The sequence below is a fragment of the Camelus dromedarius genome, chromosome 27 (assembly GCF_036321535.1).
Source record: "Camelus dromedarius isolate mCamDro1 chromosome 27, mCamDro1.pat, whole genome shotgun sequence".
Taxonomy (NCBI): domain Eukaryota; kingdom Metazoa; phylum Chordata; class Mammalia; order Artiodactyla; family Camelidae; genus Camelus; species Camelus dromedarius.
The window spans coordinates 9407196-9427237 of NC_087462.1; the positions used below are offsets into that span (position 1 = coordinate 9407196).

General features: G+C 55.4%; 1 protein-coding gene across 2 annotated transcripts in view; it reads left to right on the forward strand.

Moving 5' to 3' along the window:
- Positions 1-19633, forward strand: part of SIN3B (SIN3 transcription regulator family member B) — a 36021-nt gene extending 16388 nt beyond the window's left edge. Inside the window, exons 6-19 of one of the 2 annotated variants that reach the window (XM_031437538.2) lie at positions 380-502; positions 1618-1707; positions 2149-2267; positions 5581-5788; positions 7203-7319; positions 8412-8650; positions 9385-9568; positions 12067-12670; positions 12859-13028; positions 15446-15619; positions 15890-15982; positions 17086-17180; positions 17408-17612; positions 17750-19633. In XM_031437538.2, the coding sequence (XP_031293398.1) occupies positions 380-502; positions 1618-1707; positions 2149-2267; positions 5581-5788; positions 7203-7319; positions 8412-8650; positions 9385-9568; positions 12067-12670; positions 12859-13028; positions 15446-15619; positions 15890-15982; positions 17086-17180; positions 17408-17612; positions 17750-17980 (2652 nt within the window). In that variant the 3' untranslated portion in view covers positions 17981-19633. Of the gene's footprint in view, positions 1-378; positions 503-1586; positions 1708-2148; positions 2268-5580; positions 5789-7202; positions 7320-8411; positions 8651-9384; positions 9569-12066; positions 12671-12858; positions 13029-15445; positions 15620-15889; positions 15983-17085; positions 17181-17407; positions 17613-17749 lie in introns of those variants that run through there. The other variant, XM_064479963.1, reaches the window with a different exon arrangement.
- The last annotated feature ends 409 nt before the right edge of the window (positions 19634-20042 follow it).

The window sequence follows — 20042 nt, forward strand, 5'->3', positions numbered from 1 at the left end:
ACACAGTCAGAGACCTTGTCAGTGGTCTGTTGGGTGAGCCCCCAACCCCGAGGCCCAACTTCAGTGTCTCCCCACTGAGTCCTCCTCACCTGGCAGGACCCTTGTCCATCGACACCTTTTGTGAGCCTTCTCCCAGCTTCCCTACGTTGGACTGTGATGATCTGGGTACGTGGGTCTTTCCTCCAGTAAACGTGAGCATCTTAAGGGCCATGATCACCTCACATTGAGACAGAGCCCCTGGCCTGTGGCAGACAGTGCTCCCTGGGGCCAGGGGCTGAGCCAAAGGTGGTTCCATGTGCTCAGATACAACGAGAACCAGCACTGACGGGTCCAGCTGTCTCCACCGCTGACCACCTCCTGTGTGTGTGTGTGTCCTTAGTTCACAGGAAACGGGCCGTGTGAAATGAACAGTGTCCAAAAGGGTGAGCACGAAAAGAATCTGGAACACAGCAAAAAGCGCTCTCGGCCCTCACTCCTCCGCCCTGTGTCTGCGCCAGCAAAGGTAACCGTCAGCCGTGTACTGAGACGTCTGCTTGTGTGGGCATCTGGCATCCTGGCCTTCTCTGACCTGGGGAGCAGCCCGCAGAGGCCCCGAGCAGCAGGCTTGAGGCAGGAGACTGAGTCCAGGCTCTGGTCTGGCTTGAAATCTGTTGGCTGTGGGACCTGGGGGGAGTCAGCTCACCTCTAAGGTGGCCGCTCACCTATTTCCCTGTTCACAAGGTTGTGTGAGAGGAGTGTTACCTTCTCCCTCAGAAACAGGATGTCCTGCTCAGTCTGCTCCTTTTCACCATCACAGCTCTTCCACGGCAGGGCCCCACGTACAGCTGTGCAGATTGGCACTGCACAGGGTGCCCCACTAAGGGGTGAGAGGCACTGAGATCCTATGATTTTCTAATTATTTCATTCTCTGTGCATTTAGTAATTGTCTTTCTACTATAAGGAAGAGCCTTTTCTTCATCTCAATTTATTTAATTATGTACATCAGTCTGGACTCCAGGTTATAATCCAGAACATTCAGTGTTTATCTAGATACCTAAACTGTCTTGGCTTTGGCCAATGAGGTCCCTTTGGGCTGGCTCTTGTGTCCTTTTGACACATCCCCATCATTCTTCAGACATTTGGGGGATGGTTTTGTAGCGTCCTCAATGCCTCAGGAGTGTGGCCAAGTTCAGGTCTCAGTCCAGCATAGAATCATAAGTTTTCACAGAGATTTAAAACCTGGGCTTCTGCAGGATCCTGGTTATGTTGTCCCCTTCCCGTCACCATCACAGCCCCCGAGACAAGACAGGCAGGGGAGGGGTTTCTAATATTGTGTCTAGGGGCACGTCTCCCTTACTCTTATTCTGTGACGCTTCTGCCTGTTATCAAAAGCCCTAAACTGCTGAGATTTAGAACTCGGATTGCTGGCAGGGTGCTTGTATGACCTTTATTCTTAATTAGGACATGGAGGCTAAAGTGGGTGGTCCTGAGAAGTGTATCCACAGGGGTCCCGGGCAGATCTCACCCCGCACCTGCCAGGCTCTCGTCGGGAGGGCTCAGTGTCGCCGATGTTGTAACTCTAACAGAGATGGACGCCGGGTGCGCAGAGCATCTATGGCGCAGCATTTCTCTCCACAGAAGAAAATGAAACTCCGTGGTACCAAAGACTTGTCCATCGCTGCTGTGGGGAAGTACGGGACCCTGCAGGAGTTCTCCTTCTTTGACAAGGTGAGCGGCAGGGCCGATGACCTCTGGGCCTGCTCCCGTCCAGGCTGGCCTCACCCAGCTCACATCTGAGCAGGTGGGGTGGGAGCAGGTGGCAGGTGGCCAGTGGCAGCCAGCAGGCGGGAGGTAGCAAACAGGTGGGAAAGGAAGAGCTCAAAGCCCATGCCAAGTTTGAGAATACGTCAGTCACTTGGAAGCTGTGTGGCTTTCCTAAAGCAGGGATGGTCCTGGGGGTCCTGCCCGGAGTCAGCGGGCAGAGCCAGCCAGATGGCCCTGTGCACGTGCTGAGCCGGGAATTGCCGCACCAAGAGCGGTCCCCTGCAGACCACAGCCGGTCCCTTTAGAGCATGCCTGTGTTGGTGGCTCTGTGCACCTAATTGAGCTGGCTCAGGAGTGGGGCTTGGGCCTGGCAGGGGCTCCCTGATTCGCTCACTGTCCCCGCAGGTGCGCAGGGTGCTGAAGAGCCAGGAGGTCTATGAGAACTTTCTCCGCTGCATCGCACTCTTCAACCAAGAACTCGTGTCTGGCTCCGAGCTCCTGCAGCTGGTCAGCCCGTTTCTAGGGTGAGTGACACTTCCCTGGGCTCCCCACGTGGGTTTTGTTTCTGTAAACTCCTTTCACCCTTCTTTTGCTATTGTTTTTGGAAAATGGTATATGTGGTTTTTCGATTTTATGTTTTAGTGGAAATTGTTATGGAGGTCACACAGGTTCTCCTGCAGTTGTAGGAAAGGACACAGAGAGGCCCTGGGAAGCGTCCCCCCCACAGTGACATGTGTGTAGTCAGCATCACAGCCAGGACATTGACATTCACACAACCCACCCATCTTCTCAGGTTTTCTGTTTTACTTGTGCATGTGTGTGTTTGTACAACTCTGTCACCTGTGAAGGCTCATATGTCCACCACAGTCCGGATACCGAGCAGCTTCAGAACCACAAGGATCTTTATGTTGGCCTTTGATATCCACACCCACATCCTTTTTGAGCCCCAAGCCCCTGGCAGCCACTAACCTGTGCTACATCTCTAAAGCACACAGAGCGAAAGGATTATGTAAATGGAATCATACAGTATGTCACCTTTCAGGGTCAGCTCTCTTCACCCAGCATAATTCCCTGGACATTCGTTATGGTTTTTAAAATTCTAACAATGAGAAATTGCCAGGAAGGGTGACATGAGCGCTCGGCATCCCTGCTGCTCGGGTGAAAGCCCCGTCAGCAGCTCAGCCGCCCGCTCCCAGCCTGGCCCGCCGCCCCGTGGGGGCCGCCCCCGGAGGTGGCGGTGCGTGCACAGCTCCCGCACCTGTTCTTTGGGAAGGCGAGTCTGCTGGCTTCCAGTATGCTTCCCACTCACCAGCTCTGTCACGCCGAGCAAGTTCCTTAGCCAGTCTGAGCCTCAGTTTCCATGCCATCAAACGGGGGTCATAAACATACCTACACAGGGTTTCAGAAAGCTCCAGGTGGGCTCTGTGTGCAAGACCCTTAAAATAACATCTCGAACATCATGAGCTCACTTTATTCATGACTGTGTGCGGCATCCTGTGTAGCCCCCAAGAAAACCCCAGAGGCAGGTGCTATCCGAGCCCCTTTCTATTAATTAAGAACACTTTTTAAACTTTTTTTTTTTAATGTAAAATAAAACACAGATCTGGGAAACCACATAACAGAAGAATGGCTTGGTGAGTCATTATTAGGCAAACCCCGCTGCACCCACCACCCAGGTCACAAATGGACCTTTGCCGGTCCCCAGGAGCCCCTCCACACGCCATCCCAGTCGCCCCTCCACGCGCCATCCCAGTCATGCTCCCTCCCTCAGCTAGGGAGCGACCTCCCTGCACCAGTTATGGTGTAGCCACCCAGGCGGACACCACCAGATACACAGCCCAGTCTCCCCTTGTCGTCTGGGCTTTGTTTTGTATTATATCTCTAAGTCCCTCTTCATCTCTGGGTTCCCCCTCTGAACTTACTCCTGACTGTTTCTGTGTTGGCGCCTCCCCAGTGAAGGAGCACTTTGCTGACTGCATCTCCACGGTCCCCCACATCCTTCTGTCCGTCAGGAGGCAATATTCTCTGAGTTCTTTGTGGCGCATTCATTTGTCTTCATCCACTGGGGGTTGCAGAAGAGCATCTCAGCAATATTTCTCACCTTTCAGTGGCCCAGGGTAGATGCTTGATTTCTCCCTTAATTACAGTGTCAGGGTAAAAAGTCGCTTTTTTGTCTCATCAGGACGAATTTTGGGGCATTGTATGAACTCATGGACTTAAGTACATTCGATGTGTCTCAGTACATTTTAAAGCTGAAAGATACTGAATGCCTCTCACTTTCCCCGGGATAAGTTCTCGTAAGACAGCTTTGCGTGGTAACGGGCAAGTTCATTTTTGGGGGGGAGGCTTTTATTTATTAATTTATAATGGAGATACTGGGGATTGAATCCAGGACCTCATGCATGCTAAGCACTCACTCTACCACTGAGCTACACCCTCCGCCGCTGACCCAGCATTTCTTAGACCCACGTGACCGTTTTTAGCGCCCGCACAGCACTGCCTGACTTGCGTGTAGCGCGGTTTTCTCAGCAGGCTCTGTAATGATGTTTGTCTCCAGTCTCTCCCTGTCATCACTGCTGAGCTCCTGCCCGTTGTGCTGGGATCGTCAGCGGTTGAGTCAGGGTCATCAGGAAGTGCTTCTTGGTGGTCCTGAGGGTGTACATGGGTCAGGGTGATCTTTTCACTTGGACTAACTTCCTGGGGCTGCTAAAAATCTGTAAACACTGAAAAATCACCCAGAGCAGGATGGCGGCATCACACAGTCTTGGCTAAAACGTGGCTGGCTTTTTACATGGATTTGGACACGAGCTCATATTGAAGTTTGTCTCTGGAGCTCAGAGTCTGGTGCTCCCTCTTTGCACATGTGTGTTTCTTTCTGGGTTTGCACACCTACGGGAGGCTTAGCACAGTGGCCCAGAGAGCTGCCACCTGGTGACGGCATGGCTGGAGTTGGGGCTGGAGAGGGACTGCAGGGTAAGCCTCCCCTTCAGAGTGTAACCTTGGGCGTCCTCTGCACTGATTTTGTTGATGGCTTCCCTCCCTGCATTTCTGTTGGCTTGTGAGTTTTCCTTGTGAGCTGGGTTGGCATGGGGTCCTTGCAGGCAGGCTGCAGCAGACAGCCACCTCGAGGGCATGTAGTTAATGAAGGCAGACTACCTGGCTTAGTCACGGCAAGATCACCACCGCAGCTGTCCAAACACCTGCCCCCTTTTCGTAGGATTGATATTTATTTAAATGTAAATCCAGGTGACGTTGGGGGTCAGTTGCATTAAAATCTTCCCGTCGACAGGCACAACCATTACACTATGACTCCTGAGAATTTGTCCACGGAGGATTTTCTGGGGAGGAGTCTCCCTCACGAGAGAGGAGGGCTCTGGAGCAGGGATGGCAGACTTTATCTGTCATGGCCAAGGGTCACTGCTACCCAGCTCCTGGTGTTGTGCACAGGTAGCCACAGGCAGTACCAAGTGTATGGGCGTGACTGTGCATCAATAAAACTTCATTTGCAGACAGATGTGTGTGTGTTGACCATAGCTTACTGACCCCTGGCCTAATGTCCAGCCTCTTTCAGTCAAGGAACATCACTACCCCAGCTTCTGCCAGTCTTGGTCATCTTCTCTGGCGTGTTTCAAGGACCTTCTGCAAGTGGTGGGGCCTGGTCATTGACAACGGGGTCAGGGCAGGTTCACACACATAGTGGCTTTACACACATCTGATGTTCGTTCTGCCTCTCCCTCCTCCTCCCCGATGTTGAATTCTGACCACCTTTAACCGGCTACATGAAGCCATTCTGAAATCTCTAGATGCTGACTTAACCATTTGTTTTTATTTCCAAAGGAAATTTCCAGAACTCTTTGCACAGTTCAAGTCCTTCCTGGGGGTGAAAGAGCTGTCCTTCGCGCCCCCCATGAGTGACAGATCCGGGGACGGAATAAGCCGGGAAATCGACTACGCCTCGTGCAAGCGCATCGGATCCAGCTACCGGGCACTCCCCAAAACCTACCAGCAGCCCAAGTGCAGCGGGAGGACAGCCATCTGCAAGGAGGTAGCGCTCCCCAGGGGCTCATGTCAGCTTATGTGGTGCGTGTGCCTCACCCCACGCCTCCCGCACCCAGTGTTCTGGATGGAAGACTGAATGTTGATCCCCCAGACATTGAATAATGGATAGTGTGGGGATGTGGCGAAACAAAATGCCTGACCAGAGGTGGTGGTTTCTTACTCTCCTGGTGGTTCCTGCCAGCCCCAGAGCACACGGCGCCAGCGTAGGAGTTGGCTCATTCCTCCATCGTGTAGACTTAGAGTTATTTCTGCCGTGGCTCGCTGCCCTCAGCAGTTTCTGTTAAGCTTGACCAGTGAACCCTTTTTCAAAGTTAGTAGATAGGCTGTTACTGCATTGCCAGAATTCAAGAGTGCCTGCTGGATTCTAGGATATGTCATCTAGGAGTCAGAAGACTATGGCCTATGAGCCAATCCGGCGCACTGCCTGTGTTTGTAAATAAAGTTTTATTGGCACGCAGACATGCCCATTCATTTACACACCGCCTGTGGCTGCTCTACCAGGACAAAAGCAGAGTTGAGTACAGGCGTACTTTGGAGATACCGTGGCTTCAGTTCCAAACCACTGCAAAAAAGCAGATATTACAGTAAAGCCAGCCACACATATTTTGGTTTCCCAGTGCACGTAAAAGTTACATTTACACTATACTGTAGTCTATTAAGTGTGCGATAGCATTATGTCTAAAAACACCTTGTATACCTACCTGAATTTAAAATACTGTAGTGCTGGGGGAGGGTGCTCAGAGGTAGAGCACATGCCTAGCATACACACGGTCCTGGATTCAATCCCCAGTACCTCTATTAAAGACTAAAAAAGAAAGAGAGAAAAAACTTAATTACCCCCCCCACAAAAAAATTTTAAATACTTTATTGCTGAGATATGCTGACCATAATCTGAGCCTTCAGCAAGTCACTGATCACAGATCCCTGTAACTAACAAAAATAATGAAAGAGTCTGAAATATTGTGAGAATTACCAAAATGTGCCACAGAGACAAAGTGAGCAAATGCTTTTGGAAAAATGGCACCTATAGTCTTGCTGCATGCAGAGTTGCCACAGACCTCCATGTTATTTTTTAAAAAGCCGAATCTGTGAAGCTGAATAAAATGAGGCATCCCTGTAGACCTGACAGACCAGATGACCTGCAAAGCCTAAAAGATTTATTACCTGGCCCTTTACGAAGAAAGTTTGCCGACTCTGAAATAGTATGATCTGTTCATTTGACCAAAGTCGTGTTTTCTCTTAAAACCACTTTAAACTTAATTTTATTTGTATGATAAGGTAACTTCCTGTAAAATTAGGGGTTGTTACTTATCCTCATATCTTCTACACGGGACCACCCTGTAAACCATCGTGGCTGCAGGGCCCTGGCACGCCGGTGACGGCGTTTCCTCTTGGCGCAGGTGCTGAACGACACCTGGGTGTCCTTCCCCTCCTGGTCAGAGGACTCCACCTTTGTCAGCTCCAAGAAGACGCCCTACGAGGAGCAGCTGCACCGCTGTGAGGACGAGCGTTTCGAGGTGCGTGTGTGGGTGCTGCGGGGCCCTCCCAGCCGGCCCCACTTCTGCACCCGGGGACGTATCCTGACGGTCCTTCACCCCTCTAGCCCCCTTCAGAGTATCGGGGATCCCAGTGCTCTCCAGCGGGGGCAGCTCCTGAGAGCGGCCCTTTCCCACCTCACCGGCCGCCGGGCTTTCTAGGTCACGCTGCTTTCTCTTTCTGCTTGTTCAGTATGTGTGAGTGTGTGTGTCTGTTTCGTTCATTAAAATTAGGTTCGCTTAAGTTAATTTTTTAATAAAAACTTGTACTAAGGTCATTGTAGATTCACATGCAGCGTGAAGAATAACAGCGATCCCAGTATCCCTTCCCCAGTGGTAACAGCTTGTGGATCTCTGGCCCGGTGTCACAGCCAGGAGGTTGACATTGACCCAGCCTGTAATATTCACATCTCCCCAGTTGGACTTGTACTCCTGGTGGAGGTGGGAGTATTGTGCATAAGTGTGTGCACGCGTATCCTTTGTGTATCCAGCACCACAGGCAAGACACTGAGTGAATAGTTTCCCCACTGCTAGGATCCCTTGTGCTGTCCCTTTACAGCCCTACTCTCCTGCCTCCCCAGTTCCCAGGAACCACTGACCTGTCCTCCACCTCGTTCATTTTGTCCTAAATGGAATCAGTCATGTGGGATGTAACTGGGGGATTGGCTCCCCTCAGCACGTATTCTGGAGAGTCACCCCAGGGGCCGTGTGTACCATGCGTCCCTTCTTTATTGCTGAGTGTAACGTGCTTTTGAAGCCTGTGAAGAGTGTCAGCCCAGGAAGTGTACCCCTCAGATGGGTCCACTAGTGACGAGCGGCCCATGGGTCTCAAGTCTGTGGGTGCCGAGTCCTGCGTCACCTCTACTGGCTGCGCCATTGCCCAGGTCCGGACCACACCCCTGGAACCAGCTGTGCTCGCTCTGGATCCCCGGACCCGCGTCAGGGCCACCACATCCTGATGTCCATCATCCTCTCCTCAGCTCTGTCTGCCCATGCCTTCTGCCGGCCCAGGCCTGTCCCCAGGGCCACACTGACCCCCTGACAGCTGACCCCTTTCTGCCTTCTTTTCCATAGTTAGACGTTGTCCTGGAGACCAACCTGGCCACTATCCGAGTGCTGGAAAGCGTGCAGAAGAAGCTGTCCCGGATGGCGCCGGAAGACCAGGAGAAGTTCCGGCTGGACGACTGTCTGGGGGGCACATCGGAGGTGATCCAACGCCGCGCCATCCACCGCATTTATGGCGACAAGGCTCCAGAGATCATCGAGAGCCTTAAGAAGAACCCTGTCACCGCTGTCCCTGTTGTCCTAAAAAGGTGTCCTCACGCTTCTGACCACCCTGCCCACCACAGGGAGCTCCCCAGGAGCTCCTTGGTGCTGTTTGTCACAGGTGTAATGTGAGGGGGTCCCGGGGGTCTCAGCCTGCTTTGCTGTGTATTCTAGTCTTCCTTCACCTCCCTGTTCCTTTCCCGAGAGGAAAGCGCAACTGTTACGATTGTTCGTGTCCTTCTAGAACTTTCTGCCATGCACATAACCATATCTAAACGTGAAAAGTAACCATTTTAAGGCACAAATGGGACCGTTCTATATCATGGTTTTATCTAATCATACATTTTGGGAACCTTACTGTGCTGGTTAACAGATACTAAGTGTCTGCCCTCGGCCAGGGGCTGTGCCCAGCCCTGGGGCTGCAGAGCTGAACAAGCCCAATGTAGTCCCTTTCCTCATGGGGTTCAAAAGTCGAGCAGGGAGCCCAGCGGTCTAGCCAACAGCTGCACGGAGTGCAGTCTGTGTTGTGGGCCAGGACAGGGAGGAGGTCCCAGGACAGCGCTATTTGAGAAGCTCTTAAACTGTCTGTGTGGGTTCTAAGGGCCCTTGCTCCCCTCCCTCCTTCAGCCAGCACAGAACCCTCTGCATAGGCCAGGAGCTGGCAGGCCCGAGTTTAGAACGCTTTCGGCGGGTCTGTGGGTGAAAGACAGGCTGGTGTGGGCAGGGATGAGTCGGGTGGGCGCCCGGGCTGTCCCTGTGCTGAGCCCCTCTGACCCTGCAGGCTCAAGGCCAAAGAGGAGGAGTGGCGGGAGGCCCAGCAGGGCTTCAACAAGATCTGGCGGGAGCAGTATGAGAAGGCATACCTCAAGTCCCTGGACCACCAGGCCGTGAACTTCAAGCAGAACGACACCAAGGCCCTTCGCTCCAAGAGCTTACTCAACGAGATAGAGAGCGTGTACGACGAGGTGAGGCTCCCCGCCTCGGGCAGACGGCCAGCCCTCTGTGTCTGTTGTCCTCGCAGGGCTGCGTGCGGGTGAGGATGGCTGCTTCTGTGGCACCCAGCCTCGGGCTGGCCAGGAGGGGGCTTAAAGCCACTCTGCCACTGTCAGCAGAGGGCTCTCCCCTCCTGCTCCCCCGCCCCATGGGCCTCAATGGACCAATACTAGCAGCTTTCCTTTCCTACCACTGACTGTGCACTGTGCACTGTTAGAACCCTCAGAAGGAATATCTCAACTAACCGTTGTTCAGAGACCTTATTATGTAGTACCGTTAGGGTCCCGATTTTAGCAATGCGGGGACTGTGGCACAAAACGTGGCCACTCCAACCCCTGGGGCGCTGCCTCCAGCTGCCACACTGCCTTCTTCCCAGCTTCGGCGTGATCTGGCTCATGGCCTGAACTGAGGCTGGCCAGGCTCTCGGGCTTGAGGATTTGGGCTTTAAAAAATGCATGCAGGGTTGTGGGAGACCAAGGTGGGAAGCCTGGCAGGGAGGCAGTGGCTGCTGGATGTGGCTGTCAGGGAAGGAGGGGTCACTACTTCCTGGGCAGAGCCCAGGTCACAGATGGGACAGCATCACTGACCACGTGCCCACCTGGTAGGGTCACTCATTACCCCCACTTCCTCCCAGAGCCCTGCACAGTCAGCAGTCGTGCCTCCTCTTACATTGAGGAAATTGGAGGAAGAGGAGCCAGGCCGCTGGCCAAGGCCTCCGGGCTCTGGGGCGACACAGCCGAGGGCCCGTCCTGCCCAGAGCTCGTGTTCCTCCACATGGCTGTGGAGACCACCTAAGGCGGCAGCCTCAAGACCCCCTTCCCTCCTGCCTCCCTCCCCCAGGCAGTGCCCACCTCTCAGCCCCAAGCTCCACTCCACGGTCTGGCCTCCTTGCTCTAGTCCTCCAGTGGGTCCTCGAGGCCTAAGACCCCCACGGAATCTGTGGTCAGCATCAACCCGCCACTGCCACCACTGAGTCCCGCAGGTCCTTCCCTGGGGTCTGAGGAAAAGGGGACAGTAGAGTGGCCTGGTGGCCTAGTGAGCTCTGCCTGCATGGTCCTTTATGCTCTGGGAAGTGAGACCCTCACTGTCGTGTGGTTAGCAGAGGACAGTCTGTGTTATGTGCACCAGAACTTGCCCCAAAAAAGGAGTTTTTGAAGGGTGTGAATGAGAAGGGGACTCAGGAAGCAGTAGGACTAAGGTCACACTGAAGAACCAGGAGCAGGGCTGAGCTGCAGCGTCCATGCCCCACCTCTCCCCGCCCGGACCCCCCAGACTCTGCCCTTCCCCGCCAGTGAGAAGGACAGATCTCTGGCTGCTGCAGATTCCACAGTTAATAAAGGAGCGTGACCTCTGATGGAAGGAAACATGAGTTACTGACCCCGGGAAGCCGAGGCCCTGGCCAGGCAGACAGCCTGGGAGGCCCTGGCCATTTCCCGCTGGTCACTCATTCTGTGGGTATCTGAGGCCCCTCGGTGTTGCACCCTGGGCTGGTCATTGAGAGCAACAAGGAGACCTGGTCCTGCCCTCGGGAGCTCCCTGCCTATAGGGACGGTGACCACACACTTCTCCCCAGGACCTGGGTGCGTCTGCCTCTGTGCCTGGTGCCGGGAGACCAGCAGAGAGCGCTGTGTGGGGCTGACATCGGCAGGCAGCTCAAGGCAGTCTGGAGGAAGTAGTATTTATCTTCAGGTTTGCAGGAAGAAGAGTCATTGGATAAAGATGGAGGGGAGGGGTGAGTCCAAGGATGCGGTTTTCCAGGGAGGAAAAGCAGATGGGCGCACGCAAGGGTCCTGTGCACAGCAGGACAAGCTCAGCACCCCCACAGCATCAGAGGAATGTAGGGTTGTGTGCCAGGGTCGAGGTCCTTCTCCCGCGCAGCCTGGGCAGGCCTGGAGGGGTGACTGGGGCTGACCGTGCTCCTGTGGGCCAAATGGCTCTGGGCTCAGGGAGTAGAGTGGTTGGAATGGGCTGGAGAACAAGAGCTGGCAGGTGGGAGACTTGTGCTGGCCCAAGTGGCAGTAGGACCATGGAGGGGCTGGAGGCAGGTGGGGATAGGACAGAGGCAGGGGACACTAGTGGGTGGTGATGTGTCAGGTGTGCAGATCTGGCAGGGAGGGGCTAAGTGTGAGCAGTCACAGGTCTTCTGGGGTCTGGCTGAGTGTCTGTAAGTGAATGATAGTGGGCAGAGGGGCCTGTGGTCCTCCCTAAGTCTTCCTCATCCTCAGGGAGAGCTTGGACTGGGCAGCCTGGGTCAGCTGGAATCGGTAATCGGGGTGCTGCTCCCTTTGTTTTCCCCAGCCTCGAGGCACTGCTGCAGGCCTTGGTAGTGAGATTGGCGCCATTCTGGTCCCAGAGCTGGGGTGGGCCGCAGACCAGGGTATGATGCCCTTAGAGTCCCATGGCCCTGGGCCCCCGACTTGGAGTTCTCCCAGCAGGTCGCTTCCCGCCTAACAGCCGCCCGTCTCCCCAGCACCAGGAGCAGCACTCGGAGGGCCGCAGCGCCCCCTCCAGCGAGCCGCACCTCATCTTCGTGTACGAGGACAGGCAGATCCTGGAGGATGCGGCCGCCCTCATCAGCTACTATGTGAAGCGGCAGCCAGCCATCCAGAAGGAGGACCAGGGCACCATCCACCAGCTGGTGCACCAGTTCGTGCCCAGCCTCTTCTTCTCCCAGCAGCTGGACCTGGGGGCATCCGAGGACTCCGCCGACGAGGGCCGGGGGAGCCCCCAGGGGCAGAGCACAGACCCCGGCGACCGGAAGAAGCCAGCTCCGGGGCCGCAGAGCAGCCCCCCAGAGGAGAAGGGGGCTGCGGGCGAAGCGCCGGCTACCGAGCAGCCACCGCCACAGCACAAGCCCCTGGACGATGTCTACAGCCTCTTCTTCGCCAACAACAACTGGTACTTCTTCCTGCGCCTCCATCAGACCCTGTGCTCCAGGCTCCTGAAGATCTACCGCCAGGCGCAGAAGCAGCTCCTGGAGTATCGGACAGAGAAGGAGAGGGAGAAGCTGCTCTGTGAAGGCCGCCGGGAGAAGGGCAATGACCCCGCCATGGAGCTGCGGCTGAAGCAGCCGAGTAAGCCCTGGGCCCCAGGGTGCCACCACCAGGCTCGCCTCTGGGAGCCGGGAGGGGAGATGGGCCAGGTGAGCCGTTAGGAAGCCTGTGGCGGGAGATGTGGACGTGTTCAGGGAAGACTCCAGGTCCTTCTGGGTGTGGGCTTGTGCGTGCTGGGCCCTCGGCGACCGCGGTCCCCACCCCTCCAGGTGAGGTGGAGCTGGAGGAGTACTACCCGGCCTTCCTGGACATGGTGCGGAGCCTCCTGGAGGGCAGCATCGACCCCACACAGTACGAGGACACCCTCCGAGAGATGTTCACCATCCACGCCTACGTGGGCTTCACCATGGACAAGCTGGTGCAGAGCATTGCCCGGCAGGTGAGTGGGCAAGGGGTGAGCGAGCAGGTGGCAGGAGGCTGGAACTATGGGCTGGGCGGGACCTCCCTGCAAGTCCCTGCCAGTCCCTGGGTTGTAAACCAGCCTTTCCTTCGCTCCTATGCCTGTGGTTGGCCCCATGGTTGGCACCTTTCCTTTTTTTTTTTCAATTAAGGTAAAGTTCATGTAGTGTGAAATTCACCACTTTAAAGTGAACAGTTCAGTGGAATTTAGTACATTTACAGTGTTGTGCAACCATCATCTCTGTCTAGTTCTAGAACATTTCCATCATCCCAAGAAGAAACCCCATCCCCATTAGCAGTCACTTCCCTATCCCTTTTCTGCCTCTGTGGACTTACCTGTTCTGGACATTTCACGTAGGTGGAATCATACAACACATGGACTTCGGTGGTTTCTCTCGCTCAGCATCATGTTTTCAGGATTCCTCCACATTGTAGCACATGTCAGTACGTCATTCCTTTTTTCGGCTAAATAATATTCCACTGTGTGGATAGACCGCACTTTGTTATTCCACTCATCCGCTGATGGACACTTGGGTTGCTTCCATCTTTTGGCGATAGCTAGTGCTGCTGTGGATGTTCGTGTGCAGGGATGTGCGTGTGGATGTGCGTGTTTGAGCTCCTGTTGACAAACCTTCCGTGAGGGTGATTGGGCAACATGTGAAGAGCCTCAGCCCACTTCTGGAGGGGGAGTATTGGTGACGTTCCTCAGCATCGCCCACAGCTGAAGGTCAGCAAGAGGAAGTTGGTCGTATAAACATAAACAGCAGAGCCCAGATAAGTCAGAGGTGGTTCCGGGACATGGGTCCCGCTTGATGACCACTGGAATTGTTGTTCAGTGTGAGTTTCATTTCTTGATTATCAAGTAAGGCTGCTCACTGTAAACTGGAAAAGACGCCAAGGAAAGAATAACGTCATTACTCTCCCAGCCAGATACGGTCACTGGAAACATTCTAAAAGTGGCATTTCCGTCCAGGTTTTAAAGATTTCTTATTGATGTCAATAAAACACATACAGAAGCGTGCTGAATGGTGAGCATGCAGCTCGGTGGGTCGTCACAGATGTCCCACCCGTGCCCCCTCCCAGCCACTCCCACTCATGGACACCCACGGCCAATTTCTGACGCTGAGAAAAGAGTCGTGGTTTTGAAGCTGTGTGTAAAGGCAGCATCTGGCTGCATCCAGGCAGCGTGATTCTGTGAGATTCCTCTCTGTTGTGATGCCCGTGGCTCCTTCATCATCTGCCTGGGAGTCCAGGGACGAGCTCCCGTTTGGGCCCTTGGAGCAGTGCTGTGCATCCACCGTGGGCCACCTGTGTGCATTTCCTCCTCTCCCCCAGGTTGGAGGGGTACTCAGGCTGGCACAGCCAGCTTTGGGGGCAGTTTCCAGGTTCTTCGCGCGTTCTGCATCTTGCCCTTCTTGCCCAGTAGGTGATCTCTCTCATCCGTCTCCTGGGCTGAGGGAGTCAGCCCCTCAGCAGGCCACCACCCAGGACAGAGGCTCCATCTGTAGCACCAGAGGGGTTGGACCAGATACTTTGATTCATGCAATTTTTTTTTAAAGAAAAGCTGCCTATCTTCACTAATGTCTCTTGTAAATACAAACCTGTTAAAAAGAGACAGTGATGGAAGTGGGTTTATGTAGCTGGAGCCACAGTGAGGGCTCCCAGGGCCCCTCCACGTGACGGCTCTCACCTGCAGGGTCGTGTCCACACTCCTTATGCCTTTTTGTGTATTTTTTTAATCAGCGTTTCTCATTTTCAGTAACAGCAGCTAGTGTTGACTGGAAACATGCTGTGTGCCAGGCACCGTATGAGGCCCACGTGTGTCCACGTCACGGCGTTCACTCAGCAAAGAGACCCACAGAGAAAAGCCCGAGGCCCTGAGTCTGTTGCAGCCTGTCGGGGCCACGGCTTGTGCACGGAGGGGCCGACTCCCACCAGCTCAGTCTAACCCTGCAGCCTCGGCTGTTTCCAATACCTGTCTCTTCCCAAACCTAAAGGTTTTAAATGTATTTTTAAAAATTAAAGAAATTAATTGTGTTTATAGCTGAACATTTAGGAGGAAATAACCATCTGCCATGGCACTGTTTTTAGGTTATTACCACCCCCATTTTGGTACATTTTCTTGTGTATTTTTTTTGGGTGTTTCTCACCCAGGCAAGGTTGCTGCTCTGCTCTGCTCTCATCTGGTCTGGTTTGGTCTGCTCTGGTCTGCTGTGGTCTGATACAGTTTGCTCTGGTTTGCCATAATCTGGTCTTCTTTGGTCTGGTCTGGCCTGGCCCACACCCAGCATGGAGGTTGGATCCTGGCCTCCACCCCCACTGTGTGGGGCTGGGGTATGTCTCACCCCTGCTGGGGGCACACACACCAGGCACCCACTGGCTCACCCTCCCCGGCAGCTGCACCACCTCGTGAGCGACGACGTCTGTCTGAAGGTGGTGGAGCTCTACCTGAATGAGAAGAAGCGGGGTGCCGCCGGCGGGAACCTGTCCTCCCGCTGTGTCCGCGCCGCCAGGGAGACCAGCTACCAGTGGAAAGCCGAGCGGTGCATGGCTGATGAGAACTGCTTCAAGGTGAGGCCAGGCCTGCGCAGCCCCCACACAAGGCTGGGGTGCACGGGGGCTTGCCCACGGCAGGGGAGGGCTGGCCAGTTCTGTGTGCTCCTTCCACTGGGCCTCTGGATGCTGGCCCCGGCCCCAGCAGGCGCCCCACCTGTGGTCCCTGGAGGAAAGATGGGGCTTGGAGGCTGGTGGAAGGGGGTCGTTGATGACCTTTAGACCTCGTCCTCTGTCAACCTGGGCTTCTCCTGGGGCTTCAACCTATCCATCCGCCTCCTTCCCCAGGTGATGTTCCTCCAGCGCAAAGGGCAGGTGATCATGACTATAGAGCTCCTGGACACCGAGGAGGCACAGACGGAGGACCCTGTGGAGGTCCAGGTGAGGACCGCAGCCCTGTGTGTGCGCCTTAAGGGCACCATCGCGGGCAGCATCGTGAGGCTCCCATCCCGGGAGCCCGTGCACACGCTGGCCAAGCACAGGCCACAGAATGTCCACCAGAGAAGCCTCTGTGTAGGCTGAATGCCCTCCTTGGAACCCCAGAAGGAGGTGAGAATTATAGGTGATCTTTCAGGAGCCAGTGTGTGTCCTAGGGCAGGAGGGCCCTGTGGAAGCCAGGCCAGCTTTCCCCACAAACCCTGGCCCTGCCACCTGCTGCCATCCTCATGGTGCCCATGACCAGCCCAATCACTCAGATTCAGAAGCTCAGAGCTCTGGATGCCCCAGGTACCAGGAGAAAACCTCCCTGGCCCAAACTCTGAGGTGCACATTCCATTTGGTGCCCACAAGCCACTGGGAGCAGGGCCCGTAAGTCCCAAGCCACCTTCACAGAGTGAGGGGCATCACCCACCACAGCCACGGGGGCTCCCCTCGCAGTGTTCTCCCCTGCCCACTTCACTGGAAGTGATTTCTAAGACAAACGAGGGTGGAGGCCTGCACACTCTGTCCTTTGCAGAAGTTTCCAGCAAATGTGGTTTTGTTAAGCTTGAGTCTGGAGGAGCCTCCTGCTCAAACAGGACAGTAAGTGGATGAAGGGTTGCTTGGATGGTATAAGCTATGCCCCTGGGTGGCCCCTTGGAGCCCCACCTTTTACTCACCCCCAACCCCTACCTGGCTTTCTCTCTTCCTACCCGCTGTTCATGTCCTGATGTCCATTCCTGTCTGTTCATGCCCTGGACCCCACTCCCCTCCCTGTCAGAAGCCTCCCATTCCCAGTGTGAACTTACAACGCGATGGATACAGAAGAATCGTCACATAGCAGGGATTTGTCCACCCAAGCACAAACTGGCATAGATAGTTGAAATCGTGGTCTGGATGTTCATGTCCTGCTCTGGCTGGGCCCTTCATAGGAAGCTGCAGTCTGCTGGTTTCCATCATACATCTGGGTCCTCAGTAGCTGCCGTCCTCCTAACACTTGGGGAGGAGTGGGGACCAAGTCCACAGGAACCCTTGATGACATGGGCCATGTCTCCCTGTCTCTCCAGCACCTGGCTCGATACGTGGAGCAGTACGTGGGGACCGAGGGCGCGTCCAGCTCGCCCACTGAGGGCTTCCTCCTGAAGCCTGTGTTCCTGCAGAGGTGAGAGGACCCACAGCGCAGTTCCTTCCTGTGGGCCCAGGGAGGTCTCCCCCACTGTTGCCAGCGCCCAGCATGACTGGGTTTTAGTTCTCCCTGGGTTGAAGGGGTTGGGTGGTGGTTTCCATTGCTTCAATTTGCATTTCTCTGACCCTGGGAAGTCAGGCATCTTCCCAGTGTTTCTGGGCCATGAGGACTCCTTAGTCTGCAAATCCTCCTCTCACCCCCAGGAACCTCAAGAAGTTCCGCAGGTGGCAGTGCGAGCAGGTGCGCGCCCTGCGCGGTGAGGCCAAGAGCTCCTGGAAGCGGCTGGTCGGGGTGGAGAGTGCCTGCAACGTGGACTGCCGCTTCAAGCTCAGCAGCCACAAGATGATGTTCATCGTCAACTCTGAGGACTACATGTACCGCCGCGGGACCCTCTGCCGGGCCAAGCAGGTGCCCCTCCCTGCCCGCAACCTGGGAACCTGGGCTCCGGCCCACAGCCATTTGGGGTGCTTGGGGCCCTGAGAGCCAGCCATGGCCACCTGGGGGGACTGGGCCACCCTGACTCCCCTCCCTACTCCCCCCTGCAGGTGCAGCCCCTGGTCCTGCTGCGCCACCACCAGCACTTTGAGGAGTGGCACAGCCGCTGGCTGGAGGACAATGTGACAGTGGAGGCAGCTGGCCTGGTGCAGGACTGGCTGATGGGCGAGGAGGACGAGGACATGGTGCCCTGCAAGACACTCTGCGAGACAGTGCACGTGCACGGCCTGCCAGTGACCCGCTACCGAGTGCAGTACAGCCGCCGCCCGGCCTCGCCCTGACGTGCCCGCACAGGCACCACCACACACAGCTTGGCGCGGTCGCTTCCTTGGCCTTTGTGTCCATTGGGCGTTCTCATGAACGTGAGGGGAGCAGAGCGTCCCCCAGCCTTGCTGCTACGGGCTGTGAGCTCCGGGGAAAGGCAGGTTGTGTTGGCTTGCAGCCCGATGCTGCCGTCCCTCTCGGCTTCCCCGCTTCCTTTGGGCCCATCCTGTGCCAAACCTGAACCCCCCTGCACTTGAACTCTGGGGGCTTAGTCCCCACTAGAGGGAGGGGCCAGCGCACCAGCCAGGGCACAGGTGATTGTATTCACACGCCTGCTGGGCCACTCCCGTCACGCGTGCCAAACCCCCAGGCAGGGGCACCGCTGGTCCTGAAGAGCTGCCCGAGGGCTCACTTTCGGGAGGGTGGTCAGCGTTTGGGAGACTCTGACATCAAAGGAGTTGGGCCCGGGTGGACCTGCTTGAAAAGCACGTCCTTTCCAGGCAGTTCTGAGAGCTTCTGGAAACACTTCCCAAGCTGGGTGACACCTACATCTGACGGTTCGGCATCAGCTTGACCCAGCCGGTGCCCGGGCTCCTTGGTCACTTTGAAAGTGAGAAGCGCCCTGTCACCCAAACGCTTTGACATCCAGACACGGGGTGGGCGGGCGGTACCGGAACTGCCGGGGAGACCCTGTTCTGGAAAAAGAGATGCCAAACCCCATGTTGATCCAGCAGCTGGACTCTAGGCCTGTGAGGGGAGGGGGTCCGGCCTGCCGCACCCACAGAGCTCGAGGGACCCCACCCTGGGAGGGCCCTGGGGTGCAGTTGTGTACCTAAGATGGACATTCTAGAAGTATGTATATGCACACATATTTATTCCTTTATGCTCTCTTAGTGGTTGTGACTTCCACAACGGCCAAGTCCCACGGCTTCTCTGGGGCTAAGAGCCCTCTTCACGGAATTCCACACACCTGCCCTGACGCCTCCATTTCTGTAGCCACCACCCGGGGCGGGGCTGGGTGTGAGGGGCAAAGGCTTTCTGTGCCAAGAATGCCAGGCTATTTGGGCTGGGGACCAGCTCTTTAAACTTCCTGCCCCATGAGAAGCTCTGGCCAGGCCCCTTGCGCCATCAGACTGAGAGTGGGCTCAACCGATAGGTGGACCTGGCAGAATCCCTTTGCCTCCGCCCAGCCGCAGCCCTCACCCTCCCGCAGCTGAGCTGTGCCAAACCCAAGGTTCTGGGAAATGGAAACATGTTTCTAGAAGTTACCTGTGGAACTCGAGGTTTGCAAAGCCTTTGACTCCAGGCCTGGGTGATTCCAAGGCCAGTGTGTCCGCCCGGGTGTCTCCTGGCCCATGTTTTCTCAAGTGTAATCCATGCACTTTGTACGCATCCTTGTTTTATAAGAAGGAAACTTACCAGAGTTCCTAAACCAGACCCTCCCGGCAGCCGTCCTTGGGAGCCCGCAGCCCCTTATGTGCCTCCACTGGGCCTGGGCTGCGGGCCAGACCCCACCAAGCCCCCACCCTGCATGCTTCTAGGGAGCATCTCTTCTGTTTTTGAAGAATTTCTGTTCTGGGGCTTGTACTTCCTTTGCAGCTGTTTTGAATGTAGTTTTCCTTTTCTATTTATTTGCACATTAAAGTTAAAAATTAAATAATTGACTTAGAGCTGTGAGGTTCAGTCAGTCATTTCTTGCGAGCCATCCGGAGGTGACCTCTTGCTGCCGGGCAACTTGGTGCCCAAAGGGAGTGTCTACGTGTGTGCACCTGGAAGTTCTCAAGCCCCACGTGGGTAACCACTCCTACTATGACTTCCCTGGGCCTGCGCAGCAGGGTAGCGGGGTCCTGTTTCCTCTAGGGTGTGGCCCCGCCCCCAGAGTGTTTTCTATGTTCATTACCAACTGAGTTTTTATATTCGGTAGAAATGAGAAGTATTCCTTGGAGTGCTGCACGTGCAAAACCTAATTTGAAGACTGTGGTGTTTGCTGTGAGCTTTATGCACCTGCCCACCTGCTTCTGACACCAGGTCCAAAAGCCTGCAGATGCCGCGGGACGTGGCATCTCTCCCTCCTCAGTC